General features: G+C 38.8%; 1 protein-coding gene across 5 annotated transcripts; it reads left to right on the forward strand.

The window, feature by feature from the left end:
• Positions 1-111: 111 nt before the first annotated feature.
• On the forward strand, positions 112-20,469 carry LOC101011970. Of its 5 annotated transcripts, none has more exons than XR_638466.3 (5): positions 294-371; positions 1,907-2,177; positions 6,436-6,570; positions 12,596-12,748; positions 20,222-20,469. XR_638466.3 is itself a non-coding variant. In XM_031654259.1 (2 exons), exons 1-2 carry the CDS (start codon positions 133-135, stop codon positions 2,019-2,021), a joined length of 354 nt encoding a protein of 117 aa, XP_031510119.1. In that variant the 5' UTR covers positions 112-132; the 3' UTR covers positions 2,022-2,332. The 5 variants fall into 5 exon arrangements, 1 of the variants encoding a protein (XP_031510119.1); XR_004177883.1 differs by having other exon boundaries at positions 6,436-6,534; XR_004177882.1 differs by lacking the exon at positions 294-371 and adding an exon at positions 385-859.
• Positions 20,470-24,336: the final 3,867 nt, after the last annotated feature.

Genomic DNA, 24,336 nt, shown 5'->3' on the forward strand with positions numbered 1-24,336 from the left:
GCAGCCGCATACATCCAACCTTGCCTCTAGTAGACACCTGAAGAGGAAGGTTGGACCACCCTAACGGATTCAGATTCAGTAGTCTGGGGGGCGTCTCTGGAGTGACCCTGGAAGATGCTCCAGAAAGCCTAGATGCGGACCACAAGGACAGAAGACTCCCCTTTCCCTGCCCAGCAGGGTAGTAGGCAGGGCCTCAAAGCGCCCGGCGCCAGGCCTCAGGGGGCGGGGCATGGGCGGAGCCTTTTCCCTAAATTGGCGCGCCCGAGGGGCGCTGGGATTCGGATTGGAGGCTTTGGAACCCGGAAGCAGTTGGCAGCTCTCGAAAGCGGCCGCGGATCGGGGAATTCTGCTGGCGCCACCGCTGCAGAATGGTGGGCGGCGGCACGATGCGCAGGCCCGGCGCGGGGGCGGGGTCGCAGATACTGCCAGAAAGGGTGTGCGGGCAACGCGGGTCACTTTGGGTGACAGCCAGGGCACCAGGAGGCACCGCGTTTCATTCATGCAGTGACTGTTAAGCTTGCTGTGTGTCCGGGGGCCGCGGTTTGCTGCGGGGACCCTGCCCAGGGTTGCTGTTTAGCGCTCTGTAGGGGGTTGGACCAGGAAAGTAGCGCCTCTGCATATTCTGCCCAGCTCCTCTTGGCGCATTTCCTGGGGAAACTGATTAAGCCAACCCACGTTTCATTCATTCGCCCAGCCAGATATATTGGGAACCGATTACATACCAGACATTGTGCGGGGCGCTGCGGATTTGGGGTCAACCTGCCTGTCCCTGCTCAGTGTAGAGTCTCCGGCCTGGGGAGGAGGAGCACAAGCGAATATGCATTCTACTGTGACTTTTTTGTTTGGGATTATAACGCTGGTGTGTAGAAAGTGCCGTGGAAACACTGAAGGAGGATTTAACAAGTCCCAGGGGGTGTTAAAGAAGACTTTTAAGACAACTCTTTGAAAATGGGTTTTGAAGGCAGAGAAGTAAGAGTCTGAGACGTAAAAGTGTAGGAGATGTTTGAGCATAGCGGAGCGTTCGGCTTGGTTGGAGCCAGGGAAATGAGAAAGCAAGAGGGACCTGATCATAAAAACACTATGAGAGGGGAAGGGGAAAAAGTATGTGCATTATCTCATACTTTACTACGATTTCGGAAGTTATGTAACCACTACAGTAGCAATAAGGGGAATCAGGAAAGAACTGCCACTGTGGTAACTAAAGTTTTAGAAAACTTAGTCTGGCAATGTTATAAATCGGACACAGTGAGACATTCTTGGAGGGCTTAATGAACTAGTAAAGGGCCATGTATATAGGCATTCTTCATATTGGGTCATGCATTCTAGGAATACCAGGGTAAAGGAGAAATGCAGCCTCTGAAGGGGACAGCTCTCCTAAATTCTAGTTGTTAGGGATATGGAGATGCTGAACTAGTGTGTGAGTTAAGGCAGAGCTGAAAAACTTCTCTCTGAAGGTTTAGTGAAGAACTACTTTGGTGACCTGAGGTGCTTAACTAGAAATACAATACCACAAATGAAGGCAAGTCTATAGAGACTATAACCATAATGGCTAGCATTTGCATATTATGTGCCAGGACTGTTCTGTGTATTTTTACATATAATAACTTATTCCTTGTAACAATCCTATGATAGAGATACTGTATGCCCTTTTTGCAGATGAGAAAACAAGGCACAGAGAGTTTAAGTAACTTGCCTAAGGTTGGAAATCAGCTGGAAATACGTAGGGTCAGGAGTCGACCCAGGCAACCTAACCTTTAAGCAAAACTGCCCTTTAGCAAGGCAGATTAAGCCTTTTCTGACATCTTCAGTTGGAGCCAGTCTTTGAAAGTCTGACCAAAGACAGTTATAAAAACGGAAGATAGGATAGCTCAGGACTTCATATGTTCCTACTGTTCTATATTTGCAGTTGGAGAAGCAACATAATGAAGTGGTTGAGAATCTGCTGTGGCGCCAGGAGAGTTACTGCAATTACTAAAGACAATTTGGAGAACGGAAGTTTTGTGTGCCAATTTTCAGTGTGAAAAAACAGTTGGATGTAAAGAAAAGTAAATTCTGTGAAGCTGATGTCTCCAATGACCTTCGAAAAGAAGTAGAAAATCATTATAAGCTCTCTTTACCTGAAGATTTCTTTCACTTCTGGAAGTTCTGTGAAGAACTTGATTCTGAAAAACCAGCTGGTGAGTTGCTCCAGAATCATTCTTGTATAAATGGAAAAAGTAATGTAATAGGAAAATGGGATGGGTGTGGTGGCTCACACTCTGTAATCCCAGTTGAGGCAAGAGGATTGCCTGAGACCAGAAGTTTGAGACCAACCTGGTCAACACAGCAATACCTCTTCTCTACAAAAAAATAAAAATAAATAAAATAAAATAAAAAACTAGGCATGGTTGCATGTGCCTATAGTCCTAGCTACTTGGGAGACTGAGGTGGGGGGATCCTTCATTGAGCCTAGTAGTTCGAAGTTGCAATGAGCTATGATCACACCAGTCTCAGTGACAGAGCAAGACCCTGTCTCTAAAAAATATAATTGGGGCCGGGCGCGGTGGCTCAAGCCTGTAATCCCAGCACTTTGGGAGGCCGAGGCGGGTGGATCACAAGGTCAGAGATCGAGACTATCCTGGCTAACATGGTGAAACCCCGTCTCTACTAAAAATACAAAAAAAACTAGCCGGGCGTGGTAGCGGGCGCCTGTAGTCCCAGCTACTTGGGAGGCTGAGGCGGGAGAATGGCGTGAACCCGGGGGGCGGAGCTTGCAGTGAGCCGAGATCGCGCCACTGCACTCCAGCCTGGGAGACACAGTGAGACTCCGTCTCAAAAAAAAAAAAAATATATATATATATATATATATAATTGGCCAGGCATGGTGGCTCCACCTGTAATCCCAACACTTTAGGAGGCTAAGGCAGGCAGATCACTTGAAGTCAGGAGTTCAAGACCAGCCTGGGCAACACGGTGAAACCCTGTCTCTACTAAACATACAAAATTTAGCTGGGTGTGGTGGCGCATGCCTGTAGTCCCAGCTACTCGGGAGGGTGAGGCACAATCATCACTTGAACCTGGGAGGTGAAGGCTGCAGTGAGCCGAGATTGTGCCACTGCACTCCAGCCCAGGCAACAGAGCTAGACCCTGTCTCAAAAAATATATATATATAAAAAATAATTTTTTTAAAAAACCTAACCAAGAATATTAACAGCTCATAGAAAAGGAATATTTTCCAAGATGTTTCTAGTAAGAGAAAATATAGTAAGAAATATAGATTAATGCTATAATAATGCCACTGTCACCTATTTTATTGGCAAAGGTAAATAATTTCATCACGTTCTGGGGGAATGTGAAGGAAAGTAAGCACTTTCATATGTTGCAGGACTTTGAATATGATTTAACAGTTCTGCTTCCAAGAACTTGTCTTATGGATTAGATAAACTAAGAATTATGTTGGAGGATATTTAAACAAAAAAATGGGAAATGGCTTAAATGCCTACCAATAATACATATATTCAGTAGATCTTAATTGTTTTAAAAGAATGAGGCAGATTTTTAGGAAATAATAAACTATCATGCCTGAAATATGTTAAGTGAAAAAGAACAGTGTATAGAGTATGCTACCATTAGTACTTTTTTAAAGGGGGAGGGGGAGTATACACATATCCCTATATACTTTTCTATGTGCTTACTTTGTCTCTGAAAGGAGAAAGAAACTCTTAATGGGCTATGATCATTACTTTGCACTATATACCTTTTGCACTGTTTTAATTTTTTAACTAGTAAGCACTGTCGTACATTATTGGTGGAAATGTATATTTATACATATTCTGAATTTTGCCAATAGATCAGAACTGTGTAGCAGTTTCTTTGAAAAGTCATGTCTGTGTACAAACATTAGCAAAGATGTTCACTGAAACATTTTTAGAACAGAAAAAAGAAATAGTAAATGTCCATCAGTAAAAGAATAGATGGTTACCTCTTTATAATGCAGTATCATGCCCTATTAAAAATCATGTAAAATAACATTGAACAGCATGGAAAATATTCGGAAAATTTAAGTGGGTCAGGATGGAGGACAAAAGCAGATTACAAAACAATCCATCTCAGTTTGTTACATATTTGTATCTGTTCATGGGCGTGGAGAGTATGGAAATTTGTTACTGTATACTAGACTATTAACTGTGTTATCTTTGACTAATGAGATGGATGGTTTTAGTTTTCTTGTTGCTTTAAAAATTAGTATATGCTCTCCTAAGCTCCACTTGAGCTGAACAATTTTTCCTATCCAATTATCTCCATGCTTCTATTCACGTTATTACCTCTTACAGGAATTTTTTTTGCTTTCTTCATCCTTGCCTCCTTATAAAGGGTCCTGCCTGGTGTTCTCCCCTCCCTCTTAGAAGCAGCAAGGACCCATTTGAAGTTATACATTGTACATTGCACAGACTTCATGTCTTTGTGGTTTAGTAGTACTGACTGTGATCTGTGAATAGAGAAGGGAGATGGAATCATCTAGGGTTAGGGTTGGCCAAATAGATTGTCAAAGAGTCAAGGGAATCTGGTGTGCTAGCTGAGGCAGAGGAAAGAGGGATAAGAAATGTTTTTTACTTTTTTTTTTTTTTTTTGGAGACAAAGTCTCGCCCTGTCACCCAGGCTGGAGTGCAATGGCATGATCTCATTTCACTGCAACTTCTGCCTCCTGGGTTCAAATGAATCTTGTACCTCAGCCTCCCAAGTAGCTGGGATTACAGGCATAAGCCACCACACCTGGCTAATTTTTGTATTTTTAGTAGAGACGGGGTTTTGCCATGTTGACCAGGCTGGTCTGAAACTCCTGACCTCAGGTGATCAGCCTGCCTCACGCTCCCAAAGTGCTGGGATTACAGGTATGAGCCACCGTGCCTGGCCTGTTTTTTACTATTCTTAATCCACACATTTTTCTATCTTTCTCTCCCTTAATCTGTGTGTACTACAAGTAGTTGAGGCTAATTGCAGTGTGGTAATGGGCCTGTAGGAATACAAACCAGTCTTGCTTTGGCTAAAATAAGAAACAACAGGATTGTTTGAGATGTTAAGTTAATACAGTGGTAAATTTCAGAGGAAATCCTAAATGTAAATGCCACTTTTCTGTTACTCTGACTTCTTTTCCATTGAATGTTTGTAACTGACATCTTCACACATAACTCAAGATTTTCTTTTACTTTAGAAACTTTTTTAAGACAATTGCTTAGAAATAGTTTACTCACTAAAAGCATTATTTCCTATCTGTCTGCAGAAAGTATTGTCTAAATTTATTTGCTTTATAGATCCACTTTCTGTAAGCCTTTGACTTCAGTTAGTTGGTCCTTATGATATCCTTGCTGGAAAACATAAAATGAAGAAAAAATCAACAGGCCCGAATTTTAACCTTCATTGGAGGTTTTACTATGATCCTCCTGAGTTAAACTCAGTACCATTGGAGATAAACTCAGTACCACATTGGGTATTTCAGGTAAAGAATCTTTTCTTTGCCTCTAAAATACAGCTGCTGTCCTGCTAATGAGGATAAATAGTTATTCATTAGCCTCACCCAAGGTGAAAGGCACATTTTCCCCTATTGGTGGATATATGAGCCATCTGTTGTTCTTGCTGTTACCATTTTAACCTTCCCTAGGATGGGTAAACTCTTTAGGTTTAATCTCACTGGTTCTTCCTTTCCTTGTAAACTTTTTTTTCTCTTTTGGGTTCAGAAGAACTCTTTTGGCCCAAGATAATTTAGAGCAGCTGTTGTGACTTGTGCTTAATAAGCTATGTGCTTCCTGGTGCCAGAGTGGCAACTGGGAACTAAGAGTGATCTCTGGAGTCACACTGGTCCTCTTGTTTATTATCTGTGTGATCCTGTATCATTAGTGACTGTAACTTTCTGTGACTCAGTTTCCTGTCTTGTAACAATAGGGATAATTGTACATATGTGATAGGAATATTATGAGAATTAAATGAATGCATACAAGATACCTAGAAGGTTAAGAAATAGAGAAACTCCACTTGTCTGCTTGTACCAGTAGAGATGCTATCCTTTAAAGTGAAGATTAAATGTAAGGTAATAGAAGAAATGTGTCCAGGAAGAAGTACTGTAGTACAGTAGAATGCACATGGTGCTAGGAATTGAATTATACTGTAGCCAAGTATTTATCATATAAATGATACATCTGATTTTAAACACTTGTTAAGAGTTCATTACTTGTGTATAATTCAAACAGAAAGGTTTAATGTAGTCAAGATTTATCATAGATGTTCCTAAGAAACTTGGAGCTTAAAACGATAAATTTGTTTCAATTTTTAAAAATGCCCTTATAAAAGAGGCCTTTAAAAAGAGGGAAAAAAATAGGGGTAAATTGTCTGTAGACCTAAAATCCCACTGATAATATAAATTATGGGCAGCTAAATTTTTAATGTCTTTTGCTTAAACAGGGATTCTCCTGATGAACTTCTTGTATATGTTGGTATAAATGAAGCAAAGAAAAATTGTATAATTGTTCCAAATGGAGATAATGTATTTGCAACAGTCAAGTAAGAATATTTTATCTCAAATTCTCTGATGTTTATGTAAGTTTACAATTTTTATACTATATTAGTCCATTACAAAGCGGGTTTGCGGGGCTGGGCACAGTGACTCACACCTGTAATTCCAGCACTTTGGGAGACCAAGGTGGGCGCATTGCTAAGGTCTGGACTTCGAGCCCAGCCTGGCCAACATGGAGAAACCCCATCTCTACTAAAAATAAAAAATTAACCAGGGGCATGGTGGCACACGCCTGTAATCCCAGCTACTCAGGAGGCTGAGGTAGGAGAATCGCTTGAACACAGGAGGTGGAGGTCGCAGTGAGCCGAGATTGTGCCACTGCACTCCAGCCTGAGCGACAGAGTGAGACTCCATCTCGAAAAAACAAAACAAAGCAGGTTTGAGGCAAGCCTACAACTGTAGATTTCTAAAGATAATTTCCATGACTTTTGAAGGAAGTCTTATCTATACTGTTATTTTGTCACTCTTCACCAAAAAATACACGTTTTATGTAACTATTTTGCTTAATACTCGACCTCAGATGTTCCATGGCAAAATCAAAAGATTTTTTAGACATCTACTTTTAAACACTTGTTAAGAGTTCATTACTTGTGTATAGTTCAAACAGAAAGGTTTAGAAGTAAAAAGAGATGCTCATAAAATCCTTGGAATGGCTGAGGGGACAGGCTGAGCTTCCAGGAATGACAGTTGTGTGGCTCACAGTGGATTTTATGTCTCTGCCACCACCACCATCAGGAAGCTGGGAAATCAAGAACTGCTGCCACAATGGGTGGCTCTAGGACCATATTATCTTGGGTATAACCTGTACCAGGTAAATGGATGCCTTACCCGTTGCCTCTCAGCCCCCATAGAGCTAAGCACCAGGTGCTGGGATCTCAGCTACAGCTGCTGCAGAACTATCAGATGCCTCTACAGCTGTGCTCACTGATGGAGACCGTGGAAGCACAGCCTCCACCTGTTATCTCTTCTGCCTCTGAGACTTCAAACTGTTGCAGCTGTTTGAAAGAAGCTAGGTCCCGTGTGGAGCCTGGGCTGAAGAGTAGTATGGGAAATGCAGCAAACTTTCATGAGGAAGGGATTGGAATAGAGCTGAGTGATCCAGTCTATGCTATGTCAGCCACAGACGTGACTTGAAACAATTTCATTGTCAGCAGCTGTGTAGTTTGCATTGTAATGAAGAAAGCAAACTTTATCACTTCAAATACAAGTAGATTATGTTTCATTTGATCTCTTTTAGTACTATCTCTTTAAAGGGCTTTTGTTCCCTGTGATTTGATAATATAAATTTGCAGTAAAGCAAATTCAAACTAAATCAACCTAATACAACCACTAGACTGTGCTACATACATACTGGTGTATCTACGGGGCAACTACATTGTAGATGTCCAAAAATGCTCTTTGTTTTCTAATACCTCTCAGTTTCCTATAAAACCTTGCTTGGTATTTGTAATTTATAAGTTCTTTTAAACTCTTTGGATTTACTGTTCAATGTAAATTGGTGCCATCTTTATTAGAAACTGTTGCTTACTGTCTGTCTCTTGCACTAGCATGTAAGCTCCATGACGGCAGAGGCTTTGTTTTGTGCACAGTATCTGCCCCATAGTAAATGCTCCATAAATATTCATTCTACAATACTTTGGCACCTAAAAACACCTAATTTTTTCAGGCTGGCCAACATAGAGAATATCTTTAAAAAAAAAAAAAAAAAAAAAAAAAAAAACCTAACTTTTCATTTGTATTACTAGTCATGTTTGTCTTAATAGAAATCTTTTTTAAAAAGAAAGGTAATAGTGGTCGTCTAACATAACCCTAGACTCTTCTGGTATCTTTTTTAAAGCTAACTCGAGAACCCAAAGAAAAAAAAATACATGGGTAATAATATTTATAATTTAGGTGGAGATCAGCAAGTGACTACTTGAGGAACTGCCTTCAATAATTTGTCTCCAACACAGGAGTAAAAAAATTACTTGAGATATAACTATTTTAGTACTTTTCAAGTATAACGGTTTTAGTTTTTTGGGTACCACCTCCTTAAATCAGCTAATCAGAACACTTAATTTCTTTATATATTTTAAAATCTATTTTTATGGCAGATGGAGTAAGGTCTTTCAAGGCAGACCTTTGATCAACAAATTTTTATGCCCAGAGAAAGAATTGTCTCTGCAAGATTTAATAGTAACTAAAGAAATGAAAATTAAGCCAGCAAAGATTTTTAAAGGTTAAAGAATAGTACTAACCAATGATGATTAGGGTATAAGAACCCTTACTGATGTGTTAATTGGTAAAACCTTTGTAGAAAGCAGTTTGAAAAATGTTTAAACCACCGTATTCTAAGATTTCTTGACAGATGACATTGCCAGGCACCCTATGAAGTACACATTTATACCCTTAAGTTAGCAATTCCACTTACAGATATTCATCAAAGGGATTTTGGACAGGTACAGAAATATGTGTGTTTATTACAGATTGTTTATCAAATGAAAAACTGGCAACAACATATCCAGCAATAGAGAAGATTAGGTAAATATAAACTATCCATATACTATAATACCTTGGTATTGATTTGTTGAATTTGTTATGAAGTGGGCAAATAACAACAGTGTAGAATGATTCCGTTTCATACTGTCTAATGCATACGGAAATAAACATATTCAGTTTTTAAGTATCTTTGAACAACAAAGTTAGGAATGACTTGTTTTTTCCTTCTGCCTTATTTTGTTTCCTAAAATAACTAGGGTAAATAGTTTTGACCTTGGGTCAGGGACTTTTAGGGTCAAAACTATTTGTGATAACAAAATATTATTTTTGCACCAATGGCACAAAGGTAATGGTAGATAATACTGTTGTCTCCTTGGCAGGAATCAAGATAGTGCCACAAGAGTAGCAGCAATCATTGCATTATTCACAGCAGTAACATGCAAATGTATTTAAGAATGTTTGTGATGGAGCCAGACATGGTAGCTACTCGGAATGTTGAGGTGGGAGCATTGCTTGAGCCCAGGAGTTCAAGTTTATCCTGAGTAACATAGCAAGACCCTGTCCCTGGAAAAAAACGTCAGTGATGGAGTATACATGTGTTAGCTGTCTACCATTGAGTATATCTCTTCAACATTCTGTGATGAAATAGGAAATACATAGACAGCATTTCTCATACTGAAGTACTGTGGTTTGTCTAAGGGGAAAAAAAGCACTTGTATGATTGAGTTTTGAGATGAACTTTTTCCCACTTTTAGAAAGAGTGACTCACTGACAAAGTCTGGTTATTCGAGTCTAGATACTGGCAGAAATATTTTCAAATGAACCAAAGAAAACAACTATTTTTTGCCAGTGATAAAATTCAAGGTTTGGAACAAAAATAAATTGAGAAACTTGTAACACCAGCGTGAGCTTGATAGCTTTTTTTTCTAATGTTATGTAATGGAGTGAATTTGATATATAAGTTTCAACATTTACATCTGTAGTTTAGTGAACCACTATTTCCAAAGGGCCATTGCATGATGCCATATAACATGCATGGGTACAAATTCTTTTGCATTCAAGGAATTCTAATGGATTTAAAGTAACAGCACAAACTGTTCATGTTCATGGTTATGGCTTCAGTTGCACATTGCACCTTATCTTTAAGCATCACACAGCAAAGTGTTAGAGTAGGTTTAGGCAGAGACAAAAACTTAGAGACAGTTCATAATAATGTCATATGTATGGGAAGGCAGCTACCAAGTGCCTTCAATAGTGGCGGAGGTAAAAGGATATTTTATGTGGGCTTTGATGGATGCCTAAGAACTTACTAGAAAGAATGGGAAGAAGGATGTTTTAGGTAAGGGAGCAGTATGTGTGTGAAAGTGTGGAAATACATGGCACAGGGTACTTGAATGGATATATGCCATGCCACAGTGTTGCGGAAGACTGTAAAGATTGATTCACATAGGACTGACATCAAATTTGCATTTTATGATTGATATAAACATATCCTCTAGACATACAGCTGGTAATAATTGAAGGTAAGATTTAGTGTAACTGTGTGCTGTAATCAGAAGTTAGATTTTGGTGGCTTGGGTTTCTGTGACAGTTTATTTTTATTATTATACTTTAAGTTCTAGGGCACATGTGCAGAATGTGCAGGTTTGATACATAGGTATACATGTGCCATGCTGGTTTGCTGCACCCATCAACTCATCATTTACATTAGATATTTCTCCTGATGCTATCCCTCCCCCAGCCCCCCACTGCCCGAGAGGCCCCAGTGTGTGATGTTCTCTGCCCTGTGTCCAAGTGTTCTCATTGTTCAATTCCCACCTATGAGTGAGAACATGCGGTGTTTGGTTTTCTGTCCTTGCAATAGTTTGCTCGAGTGATGGTTTCCAGCTTCATCCATGTCCCTGCAAAGGACATGAACTCATCCTTTTTTATGGCTGCATAGTATTCCATGGTGTATATGTGCTACAGTTTCTTAATCCAGTCTATCATTGATGGACATTTGGGTTGGTTCCAAGTCTCTGCTATTGTGAATAGTGTGTGGCACTCTAATCTACCAGCTGTACTGGTAACTCTACTGGTTTAATCCACTAGCTCTCTGAACTTGGGTAAGTTGATTATCTTCTTTGCCTTTTTTTTTTTTTTCCTGATAAATAAGATGAAGCTAAGACTAGCACCCACTATAAATGTTCTAAGCCTTTTGATAACAGTGTTGTAGGGAGTACTACAAACTCTCAGATGCCGTCAGTGAATAAGAGTGAGTTTCTTCCTAGGAGCTGTTACTCCCTGCACCTTTCTTCTTGGGAGTCTGGCACCCCTTCCCGCTCTTCACTTTACTCCTGACCTTTTACATTGATGGCAAAAATCTTAACCTGTTTGTGATAAAATATAAAATTATTTCCGTAAGTGGCATTAGCATGCTGTATATTTACATACTTTTGAAAACTACTTTGGATTATTCTTTTGTATAAGCTTATAAAGTAGCTTTGCTTTCCTTTTACGTGTTCTAAATTTTTCTTAACACAAATTTCAACATTAAAAAAAAAAAATCTATTGACCTTATTGTAACAGTGTCCTCTGTTTCTTTAAAAATGAAAAAAAAAAAAGGCCAGGCACAGTGGTTCATGCCTGTAATCCCAGCACTTTGGGAGGCCAAGGTGGGCAGATCACCTGAGGTCAGGAGTTCGATACCAGCCCGGCCAACATAGTGAAACTCTGTCTCTACTAAAAATATAAAAATTAGCTGGGCATGGTGGCATGCACCTGTAATCCCAGCTACTCGGGAGGCTGAGGCAGGAGAATCACTTGAACCAGGGAGGCAGAGGGTGCAGTGAGCTGAGACCCTGCCATTGCACTCCAGCCTGGGCAACAAGAGCAAAACTCTGTCTCAAAAAAAAAAAAAAAAGAGATAGAATTTCATTTTTTTGTTTGTTTTTTGAGACAGAGTCTTAGGCTGGAGTGCAGTGACACAATCTCGGCTCACTGCAACCCCCACCTTTCAGATTCAAGCGATTCTCATGCCTCAGCCTCCTGAGTAGCTGTGAATACAGGCGCATGCCACCACACCCAGCTAATTTTTGTATTTTTAGTGAAGACAGGGTTTCGCCATGTTGCCCACGTTGGTCTCAAACTCCTGACCTTGAGTGATCCGCCCACCTCAGCCTCCCAAAGTGCTGCGGTTACAGGCACTGAAAAATTTTTTGATGTCTACTTTTTTTTCTGTTAGGTCAGACTTCTCCGAAGTAGTATGCCATATCTTAGTATCAAGTAATACAACTTAAAACTTGACTAATCTCAGTTTTGTAACTATTCATTATATCTTTATTGTAGACATTAGAGTGCTGATATAAATTTGAATCATATTTTCTCTCTCTGTGACTGGCAGTTTTTATTAATATTGCTTTTCTCTTATTTGAAGAAAACTATTAGGGATCTTGAGAAAAGTGTTGGTAAGTATTCTGTGGACTTATTCTTGCATGGAATTTGACATTTTTAAGTTGGCTCAACTTCCAACGGTCTTTGTACTTAGTATAGTGGCCTGCAACATAATGAGGACTTTTACTTCTTTTTCAGATTACTTTTGATGAAAAAAACATAAAGAAGTTAACAGATGAAAAGAAAACCAATCTCTTGAAAAACATAGATGAAAAACTCACAGAAACAGCCAGAAAACTGGGGTACTCACTGGAATGGAGAACCATGAAGATGAAACAGAGAGATAAGAAAGTATGACTTCAATCTGTTGGCCTCTTGTTTTGCTATTTAGCAGATTTTTTTCCCCTCTTGAATCCTTCCCATCTCTACCCTGCCTTTCTCTTCTTTATTCCTATCTTAAGAGCTGGATGCTGTCCCTTAGGGGTGCTAGGAGGATGGCACTGAAATGGGGATCAGATGGCTCCTTTGGGTTGGTACACTGGTTGAATTGCATCACTGGTGATATCACTGCTGTGGTTGAGTAACTCATGCCGGTATTTACCACTCTTTTAATCTTGTTTTATCAGTTAATCACTTCATAAAGTTAAGTGAAAGCTGCTTTGTACATAATGAAATTTACATAGGTACGTTTTCTTCAGTAAACATTTATATCAGCAGTGCTTCTTCCTTTTTCCTTATTGATCTCATCACTTCCTTTTGCATCTCTCCTAATGTCTGCAGTGTGAGGGGAGAATTTTGTAAAGGAGCAAATACTTCTTAGTGTTGGATTCTTTTGGTTTTCAGCTATAGATTTCAGATTAAGTTAATGACAAGCTGGAAGATTTCTGCCTTGGAGTAAATGAGAATTCTGTAGGAGTTTGTTCTTATGGCCTCTAGGGGAAAAATAACACTTGTCACTGGAATGAGGGCTCCCCAGTCTCCTGCAGCCTCTCACTGTTTGTCTGCCCTTGCTGGTTCATCTGAATGTTCTAAGCTAAATGGAGAACTTGTTATTCCTTAATAAACTAGCACTGGTAATGAAGTACCTTAGTGTACTTAGGCATTAAACCCTACTTCAGTTCCTTCTCTGATGTTGATTCAGCTTCAAGGGTGATATTCTGATAAGTTCTAGGCACTCTTTCTTTACTCCAATAGATTGGAAAGTTTCTTAAAACGTACGTTTTAATGTACAACATGGCATTTTAAAAGTTAAGGTTTTTTATTGCCATTTACCTTTCTGGTTATCATAGGAAGCTTCTCCCAACTTGTGACTAGGAGGAAGGGTAGCATTGGTAGCCTAATGTATTCCTAATTTGTTTTGACTGAAGTCTAAGCATCAATACACATAATAGCTGTTAGCCAATTATTTAATCAGTCTTATTTTTCTACCACAAGCTATATTTCAGAGGAGATTTTCTTAATTCTTCCCCATAAATAAGATATGATTCAGGTTTAAATTTCATACATATTTTTGTCCTAGACCCCGCCCCCATGAAGTTTCATTTTAGTATTTGTTCTTTATATAAAAACAGATGGTAAAAACAAAGACAAAAAAGAACTTACAAGACAATCATGTTTTTAATCCTCCCCCGTTGATGATTATACTTTCATACCCTTTTCTGTTATTGGAAGGTTGTTCTTCTATTGTTTTTGTGAGATCTTCATTTAATTCATATTTTTCTACTGAAGAAATAAGTTCCACTAGTATATGTGAGTTAGTGGCTTTGTCCTTGTGTGTGAGTGTAAGAACGTCTCCACTCTGGTATGATAGAGCACTGTATAGCACACTAGAAATCAGTGTTTCTATACCAACAGTAACTTAGCATACTTTGGAAGGCAGAGCCCTTATAAATTATATCATTTGACTCCCTACAACAAATCTGCAAAGTTAGGATTATCATCCTATTTTATAGATAAGTAAATTGAGGGTTATAGAAGTTTTGTGTCTTGCCCAAAATCTTAAATGACACATGGAAAACCCAACTTCATATTTTCCATATTTGGCATTCTTTCCACCCATCTTCTAACTAATTGGTTTTCTGCCACTTCACCTTTTCCATACCTAGATTTCTTCATAAGGAACATTGGTTAAATATGCATAAAATGATGGTGTGTCACTCCATCCACCTGTGATCTGATGCTTCAGGATGTCACCCATTCCTATACAGTTTTCCTACATTTGTAATCTTATTCTTCATAATAAAATTACAATTCTGATGACTTCTTAATTGATACCTCTTTATGGACAATTAGTACAGGTAATCATCTGAACATGTATCTACCATGTACAGGTAAAAAATGTACAGGTAAAAAATGTACAGGTAAAACATGTACAGGTAAAAAATCTGAACATGTATCTACCATGGTTCCTACTGTATGTTGTTCAGCCTGAGTTGGCAACTATAGCACTGCTGTCTTTTTCTTTATCACTGCTTTATGTTCTGCCTTTTACACTTACGAATATGTTATGTATATCGTTTCATATTGCCAATTTAAGATCTACCTCATAATTTTGAGTGGCTGCAGAATACTGTGCTTATGTTTAAAGTTTGGGTTGCTTAAAATTGTTCACAAATACAGACAACCCTGCCATAGATATCCTTTTATACCTTTATTCACATACTTATCTGGTTCTTTTTTTAGAAGAAATTCCTAGACATAGACATAGTATTACCAGGTCCAAAGAAGTGTGTGTGTGTGTGTGTGTGTGTGTGTGTGTGTGTGTGTGTGTGTGTGTGTGTAGTTTTTCTTTGCTTGTTTTTAATTTTGGGGGGTTTTCTTTAGTGCTTTTGGTTTTTCCATGCTGGTAGATATAAAATTCTGCATTGTTTTAATTAGCATTTCTTTAATTATAAAGGACATTAAATATTTTTTACTTTTGTTGGCCGTTACATTTTTTTTGACTGCCTGAACTCTACCCATTTTTCTATCAGGGTTAGAATTAGTCTTGTTCTTACATGTGTTCTAATTTGGATGTTAGTATTTTCCTTTGTTAAACTTCTTTATAATTTAAATACATTAATTTTCATTTACTGTTATATTTTGCAGATATATTTTATCAGTTAATTTGTCTTCTTGATTTCACTAGAGTTTATTTTTATACAGTCAACTTTTTCTTCTCCATCACAAAATTATTTTTTTAATTTACCATCTAGTAGTTTTATGATTTTATTTTTACATTTAATTCTGAAATCCGGCTGCAAATTATCTTTATATAAAGATTATGATAGAAGACAATGACTTCATTTTTTCCCAAGTGGTAAACAGTTGTATAATAACTTCCTTTGAATAATCTGCCCTTTCTGGCAGCTTAATAAAGGATGATGAAAGAAGCAAGAGACTGGGAGAATAGGGAGATTCGAGAGGAAAAGTCTTTAAGATATAGAGACTTAGGTGAGAAGCCTTTAAAATTGGAGTTTGCTTTTTGGGTTGTGTGCTTCCTCTGCCTTGGAAACTTTTCACTGAATTGCACAAAGCGGAGTATTTGTACAGATGTTTTGTTAAAGAAAGACCTAAAAATAATACCACTAACATGAATTAAAGGAAGAATGGAAACTGGAAGGGTTATGGTGGTAGTTGTAGTTGGGCCTGTTTTTGTCTTTGAAGACTACCACTTGATAAAAGCTCACTGGTTATGTGATTTGCCTCCACAAAAGACACTACAAACCTAGAAACTGCCCTACTTTTGGGAAGTTTGCAAACAAGCCTAATATTCCAGGTAAAAATAGGGGGCTCTGAATTTCGCAGGATTGAGGAGAGGAGTTCTGTCCTACCATATCTTCTTGCTGAAAAACTGTTTCTTACTGTCTTTCTTTTATACCCAGGTTCTTCTGTGCTTTCTACCAAGCAGGTACTTTGACCTTAGAGGAAACTGATATTTTGGCTTGCCTCCTAGGATGTATTGGGTTCTTCCTTAACAAATCAGGAGGCAGACTTCCAAGTGACTGGCTCAATTAAAGCCAATTATTTCACTGTTCTGTGATTACTTCAAGTGCTTGACTTTTAGCTAATTTTTGAGAAAAAAAAAAACAGTGTTAAATGTTTACCCTAGAGTCCAAATTTACTGAAATAAAATGCCATTGAATGTTACATTTGGGCAGAAATGTTGAGGGTTTATGTATTTGGGTTTTTTTTAATGTCTCTTTACCATGATTACATTTTATTCTTCTCTTTAACGTGGGTTGTGACAAAGACCTTTGATTGTGCAGGCTTGGTTGTTACAGTAAATGAAAATGATGTCGGGGACAGAGAGCTCCCTGAAACAGATGGTAATGTGTTTCATATGTAAACACGTGCATATATGGTAATGCATATGTAGGAAGGTTTTGCTTATATTGGGAAGTAGGTATGTCCATATACCTTTTGTGAGACAGTTGCTAGACCTTGGTAATAAAGAGTAAGCTTAGGTTTTAGAGTCAGTCATTCCTGAATTAAAACTGAGTTCGTAGCTGTGTGGCCTTCAACAAATTATTTAACTCCACGAAACCTTGTCTTTTTCATCTGTAAAATGAAGTTAATGATACTCACTTCATAGGGGAAGTTGGGGTATAAACAAGTATTAAGATACTTAGCAAAATGTTTGCCTCAGTGCTCAAAATTTGGTAGTTATTTTTAAGAATTTAAAGAATTTTAACCTATTGCCTACTTTCTTGGAACTACTTCCGAACCTTTGACATTACAGTCAACTTGCAAAATAGCAATTTTTCAAATAGTATCTGTTTTTATGGTTCTTTGTGAACATTTTTTCATCTGCATGTAAAATGATTTAGCTTTCAGAAGCCCAAGATCCTGAACTACTTCATATATAAGTATAAAAACACTTTCAAAATGGACCACTGCACATAATCTAGTTATTGGTATCTTGAACAGTGAGAATGAAAATCACTTCTCAACTCTTTTACTCTCATCTCCATTCCCTTATTGTGAACGGCCCTGTTGGTATTCCTCTATTGATCATCCTGTTCTGGGGGGATAAAACCTAAAGGGAAATCACACTTAGCACCTTCTCAAGGAACCATGTATTCCTGCCGAACACACATACTTGGCCATCTATTTTTCAGAACAGAAGTAACTAGCCTTGGTAGTTACCAGTCTCTGGGGTTGTGACCTGGACATCTGCATTTAAACCAGTTCTCTAATGCAGTTCTTCTCAAACTTTACTGTGCAGAGTCTCCAGCCAGTAGAGAGAGAGGTCTTAGATGGCAACTATTCATATGGACTTGTTTTTGCTGTACCCCTGCCACTTAGAGGAGTGCCATAGGGAAGATGAATGTGGCTAAGCTGTCCAGTGTGATGGCCACTGAGTACCTCACATGTGGCTGCTACAACTAAAGAACAAAATTTGTAACTTGTATTATTAATTTTTTACTCTGTGTGTGTGTGTGTGTGTGTGAGAGAGAGAGAGAGAGAGAGACAGGGTCTCACTCTGTCACCCAGGATACAGTGTAGTGGCGCAATTATCCTCTCGGCCTCCTGAGTAGCTGGGACTACAGGTCTGCACCACCATGCCTGGCTAATTGGTGTTTTTGGTTTTGTTTTCCACGTAAAGACAAGGTCTCACTCTGTTGCCCATGCTGGTCTCAAACTCCTGGGCTCAAGTGATCCACCCACCTCAGCTTCCCAAACTGTTGGGATTACAGGTGTGAGCCACTGTACCTGGCCTGTAATTGTGTATAATTTTAATTAGTTTAAGTTTGTAAATTAAAACAGGATTAAATGTTTCTTGTATTGATTATATGTTGACATAATACTATTTTGGGAATACGGGTTAAATATAATACCTTAATTTCACCTGTTTTTAATTTTTTTTAGCTCCTCCTCCTCCTGCCCCAGCTGTTTCTTTTTTCATGTGGATACTGGAAAAAATGTAGCCCATATTATATTACACTTGGACAGGCTGATCTGTCCTATATCTCCTCTTTGAAGCCAGAGGCAATTGGTCTCTAATGGGACCAGTATGGGCTCTAGCTACTGGTCAGTCTTCTGCTTCTACTCTAAGTCATCTTTTCTTCATATCTCTGCTCACAGAGAGAACTTTAAAAAGCATGATTACTGTGTCATTTGGGAAAGGTTAAGCACATTTGTTGTAGAGATGAGCAGTCTCTAAAACTTTTGGGGTGATGGATGTTAAATTGTAGTGCCCTGGAGTAAAGCCTGTTACCCTACTATACGTGTGGTTCTGGGGTTTTATGTCGAGTCTAATATTCTAGGCATTAGATCCTTCTGTATTTAGTTTTGAAGTGGTAGCAAAATGTAAGAATGAAGGACCTAATCTTCTTGCTCTTGCCTAGTGTCCTTTGCCAGGAGGTACAATTGACTGGCAGTTTGTTAATGTGACAATGATTAGCAAATCACAACTAAGTTTGTTCTTAACCCTTTGAAGCTTCTTACAATAACACTGTAAGGGGGGCTAAACTGGTTGTAAATCACATCTTCCCCAGTGTGTAGGATTGGGCAAGCTTTCCAACACCTTTGTTTCTTTCTCTTTACCTGTAAGCTGTGTCTGCACACGTGCACGAGTGCATACCCATCCACAGATCATTTAATTCTCATTTAACCTACTTTGTAACCAAGTCACAGAGAGGCAAAGCATCTTGCCCAGGTTCACACAAGCATTCTGGTTCCAAAGTCAGTGCCTAAATCAGTGCAGTAATTCCCAAACCATAAAATACATGTGACTCACCTGCAGACATTGTAAAACTGCACTCTATCAGTAGCTCCAGAATGAGATCTGAGACTGCATACCTGTCATGCTCCCAGGTGATGGTAATGCTGCTGCTCTACAGACCACCCTGGAAGGAGCAAGACTAAACCAGTAGCTCTCCAGCTTTAGCATGTTAAGAGTCATCAGGAGGGCTTGTCCAAACATACACTGGTGCTCTCCTCACCCTCCCCAAGTTTGAGTTACAGGGTGGGTCCTGAGAATTTGCATTTCCAACAAGTGAAGTTGATGCTCCTGATCAGTGGTATACATTTTGAGAACCTGCTGTAAACTATTATACTACTTTTCTTTTCCCACCTCATAGTTAGCAGTAAAAATAATCAAAATGTTTAACAGCCAGAATGACAGTCATTGACCAATCCAAGTAGTGCTTGACCTGCTAGAGAAGCCCTAGCCATAAATAAGTAGAGCCCTAAGATATGGACCAGTGAGTAGCAAACTTAATTGTTCTGAGAATGAAATAACACGTAAGAGTTATAAAAAGGTTTAGCACAGTACTTACCACATGTTAAGGGCTAAATGTTTATTATGATCCACAAAAAGGTGATATATGTAGATAATAGCAGTAATCTAAAATCTTTTGATAAACCTAAGGCAGTGACTCTTAACAGGGATTGCAAGGTGGTACATATTGGGGATGGGGGAGAGAAGGAATTTGAGGATAAAGGGACTATGACCTGAAAACCCACTTTCAGCATAGCTGTTCTTACAGAATCAGTTAAGGAAAAGAAAACTTAAACTTTTGACTGGGAATACACTGGAGAGAATAAGTATTTGTGGGCATAGTTTGGGCTGAGAAAAAGTTGATGAAATCTAAGGGAATAAGGAAACTCAAATTTAATTTGGTTTTATTTTCAGGATATGCCATTAGTCTTCTAGAGCAACAAGATTGCCTCTTTGAATGCCAGGTGCCTGTCCCTAAATTGTCCCTAAATCACTTGAGGGTGTAGCTAAAATGACTTTGGAAGTAACCTTTGTTAAACAAGTGCTTTTTAATATGTTTTCTGCTACTTATTAGGATATCTGCTATGTTCTCTGCTTAATGTTATATTTTTATTTTTCAGTATTTTCATAAAGTTGCTGGCCAGCTTTTACCTCTTGCATATAATCTGTTGAAGAGGAATCTGTTTGCAGAAACTATTAAGGATCATCTGGCAAACAGAAGTAAAGAGAACATAGACCAACTTGCTGCATGAGTAAGGTGGCTTGTTTGGTGTACAGTATTTCAAAGGACTAGTATTTAACTTGTAATTTTTGTTTTGTTTTTAAGGAATACAAAAAATAAACATTTACTAAAAACATTTGTAAGGTTCTTCTGCCTGGTTTTCCTTCTTTAATGTACAAGCAAATGGCAGTCAAATCATCTAAATGGTGATTGACCCTAATCACATTTTGGAAGACAACTGAAGACATCTGATATGTCACAGGAAGCCACTGTCTAATGCCTGTGGCTAACTAGACCATCCTTACAGAGTCCTGTTTCAATATTTATCATATGGGCAACTAAGAATATTTCTTCTGACTCTTGAGTTAATAGCTGTAGCTTTAAGGACTGGGTTTATGGTGGGTGAGGAGGGGAACAGAAGGAAACTCATGACACTACAATCAGCACTCTTCCAGGGTGCCTGACCCTGACCTACCCAAACTGCATTTTGGGTAGTGTCTCCAGGTGACTCCCAGCAAGTAGTCCAGTTATCCCATTAGGTATATTATTTTCAATCTTCTCTTGACTCTGTCATTTACTAATAAAGCCTAGTATATTGATACACAGTATACAGTATTAGTATAAGATAATAATCACTATGCCATTAATTTAGATTTTAAAGTTTTTCACTGCAAATGATTTCACTGGATTTTTAGTATGAATCTGTGGATAGCTGTGTTTTACTAGATCCAGATTTTCCTTAAACCTGATGATATGTCCTTCACCTTAAAAGTAGGGGGCAGGGCAAGGTGCAGTGGCTCACACTTGTAATCCCAGCATTTTGGGAGGATAAGGTGGGCAGATCATCTGAGGTTTGGAGTTCGTGACTGCCTTGACCAACATGGTGAAACGCCATCTCTACTAAATATACAAAATTAGCTAAGTGTGGTGGCACATGCCTATAATCCCAGCTACTTGGGAAGCTGAGGCAGGAGAATCACTTGAACCCAGGAGGTAAAGGTTGCAGTGAGCCTAGATCATGCTATTGCACTCCAGCCTAGACAACAAAAGCAAGACTCTGTCTCAAAAAAAAAAAAAAAAAAAGTAGAGGGCAGACCATGAAATGCAGAGTAGCTAACTTCATGGATGGGGCTGTGGATCGTATAAACTTTTTCCCCTTTCTATAAAGTTCAAGATACAAAAGCCCCCAAGTCATCTAGTTAAACCTCCACGTTTTGTAAGATTGGCTTAACTTCTCCGAAGTTCTTACTGTCAGCTGTCTCCTTAAAATATATTTGAGGTGCTTACTCTTTTTTATATAAGGGTATGAGTAGACAATTTAAAAACAACACTTAGAATTTTAAATATAAGTAGCATTCCTCAGCTCCCCAATTAGGCTGCAAGCTTCTTAAGGGCATATATTTTATGGATATAGATCCTCCTCAGTAATGCAAACCTTTGGAATTGCACTTATTGAATAAAATGACCCTGTCACATGTTTCTAAGTGCCAGATAGAATCAAACTGGCATGAGCTGGGAAACATAAGATGCTTGGGAGTTAAGGATTCTTGACTTCTCAGACAAAAAGCCTTCTGGGGTCAAAAATCTCTGCCACAACTGAAATCTGCTCCCTTTCTGCCAATGGCTCATGCTGCCTTTGGAGGCAGGTAAGATGCTTTCTTCAAGGTAGTCACATTTTGTGTAATAACCAAAATGAAACTGAAAACATCTTCAGCTTCCTTTTCATAACTGTACAGGAACTTTTACAGCTGTAATGGGGAGGCCTCAGGTTTTAAGGAACTGCCATTTTAATTATGTAAGTAGCTCCAGGCCTTGGAACCATCTGAACTATTAACTTGTTTTATATTAAAACATTACAGTAACAATTAACTCACACATATTTTATTAGAAAAGGTGACCAAGTCACATTGGTCTTAAATAGTTTTAGACCATGGATTTTAAATAAAATTTTAGAAGTTCTAGCTTTGTTCCTCAGATTTCTTTAGTTTCTAAGGTGCTCAACTATTTCTAAATACTGCCCCAATGTTAACACATTTAAAAAATACCAAATTCATGTATCTCCCATTAAAGATTTGTTTAGCTAGAAAGATTCCTTTAATTTTGCCAATTGGTGATCCAATAATCTCAACTGTGTAGTTGGTAGAATTTTTTTATATGCCTTATGATCAGTAATAAGGATTCCAGAAGGATTTCTTATCAAGGAACAAATGAAAGAGGACAAAAAAAGGTGAATCGGCTTTTCATCCATTCCTTACAGAAACCTAATATGAATGCGTATCTTCAGGAAGCTGGGCATATCAGAACCAAGACAGAAATTGGACACAAACCCTAAGAATATGGTGATTATAATTTGGATAACACAGTTGTGAATGGGGTTTCCTGAAGACAGTAACAAGAAATGTGGATTTCCAGTCTCAAACTCCAATCAGTTGGCTCGGAGGGCTACTAACCTGTTTCAGGAGGAACTGATCTTCCAACTGGTGAACATTTTTCATTGAAGAGCAAGCTCCCTGCAGGAAGATACCAAGCCTTCCTTATCTTTTTCCTTCACTAAAGGCAGAGTCCATTTAAACCTAATTAACTAAATATTACCTACCTAGGATCTGGTCACTCAATGGCTATAGTAGCTTCCAAATGGCATCTATATACCTCTGTTCTCTGAGAACACAGTTTAAGTGCCTAGGCTCTTTCATGAATAAAGAACCTTGATCCAATCAGGATTTAACAGAAAATCATCACCCAGTTCAAATTTAGCTAAGCTCGCCCCTCAGCGTTCAATAATGGAGTTTCCATGTAACCTCTCAAACATGTATGTAGAATAACACCCAAGGAAAAATGAAAGCTACAAAACAGATTGCTATAAACTACTCGGCAGTGTCCTAAGACCTTTGTATTACCTCAAACACTGACCTTACCAGCTTAATGTTGTTCTATCTAAACTATTCCTATCATAATTAATTTTAATGTCTGGATGGGCAAGGTGGCTCATAACTGTAAGCTCAGCACTTTGGGAAGCCAAGGTGGGCAGAGAGCTTAAGCCCAGGAGTTTGAGACCAGCCTGGATTAACATGGTGAAATTCTGTCTCTACAAAATATTAGCCAGGCACGGTGGTGCACACCTGTGGTCCCAGCTACTCAGGAGGCTGAGGTGGGAGGATAACGTGAGCCCAGGAGGCAGAGGTTGCAGTGAGATGAGATCATGTCGCTGCACTCCAGCCTGGGCAGTGGAGTGAGACTCTGTCTCAAAAAAACAATAATAATATATATGTAGGTGGTCCCTATAATACTAGCCTCTCAGTTCCTTGACTTACTCTTTCAATGATCTAGATTAGGGATTGATTGACAAACTAGAAACTAGTACCTTCTCAGTACCAGTAATGAAAACCTCCCAAATCTCAATTTCAAGCATTTATATTAAAACATTACAGTAACCATTAGCTCACATATATTTTATTAGAAAAGGTGACCAAATCACATTGGTCTTAACATCATCACTCATCCTTCCCTCTCTTTCCCACTAGTACCCCAACAATTTTTCAACACAACAGTCCCCAATAATTCACAAATGTAACCACCTTTTTCATTCTTCACCCACTCCATTCCTGATTCCCTCTTTACCCAGCCTTGAGATTCTATTCCACATCGTTACAATCCCTCCTCACATCCTCTGCTCCACTGCCCTTCTCTCCATTCGTTGTATTTATCTGTTAACCTTAAGCCAAATTTTTAAAACTGCCTATTCCTTACCTGAGTCTGCTCAGTATCAGGTGGCTGGAGAAAAAATACAACCATGGCAGCTCGTCTTATTTTAACCTCAAGTTGGCCATGCTGGATGCCCATCGATTCTACTTTCTCATCTCTCAACCCCCAACCCCCAACCCCATCCTCAGTTTATTTCACTGAGAAAATAGAAGCAACCAAAATACCTTCAACGGAATCCCACTGCCTTACCAACTACCCATTATGCTCTGCCTTTCCTACCCATTATACTCTGCCTTTCCTCCTTTCTATGAA

The sequence above is a fragment of the Papio anubis genome, chromosome 13, assembly GCF_008728515.1.
Source record: "Papio anubis isolate 15944 chromosome 13, Panubis1.0, whole genome shotgun sequence".
NCBI classification, from domain to species: Eukaryota; Metazoa; Chordata; class Mammalia; order Primates; family Cercopithecidae; genus Papio; species Papio anubis.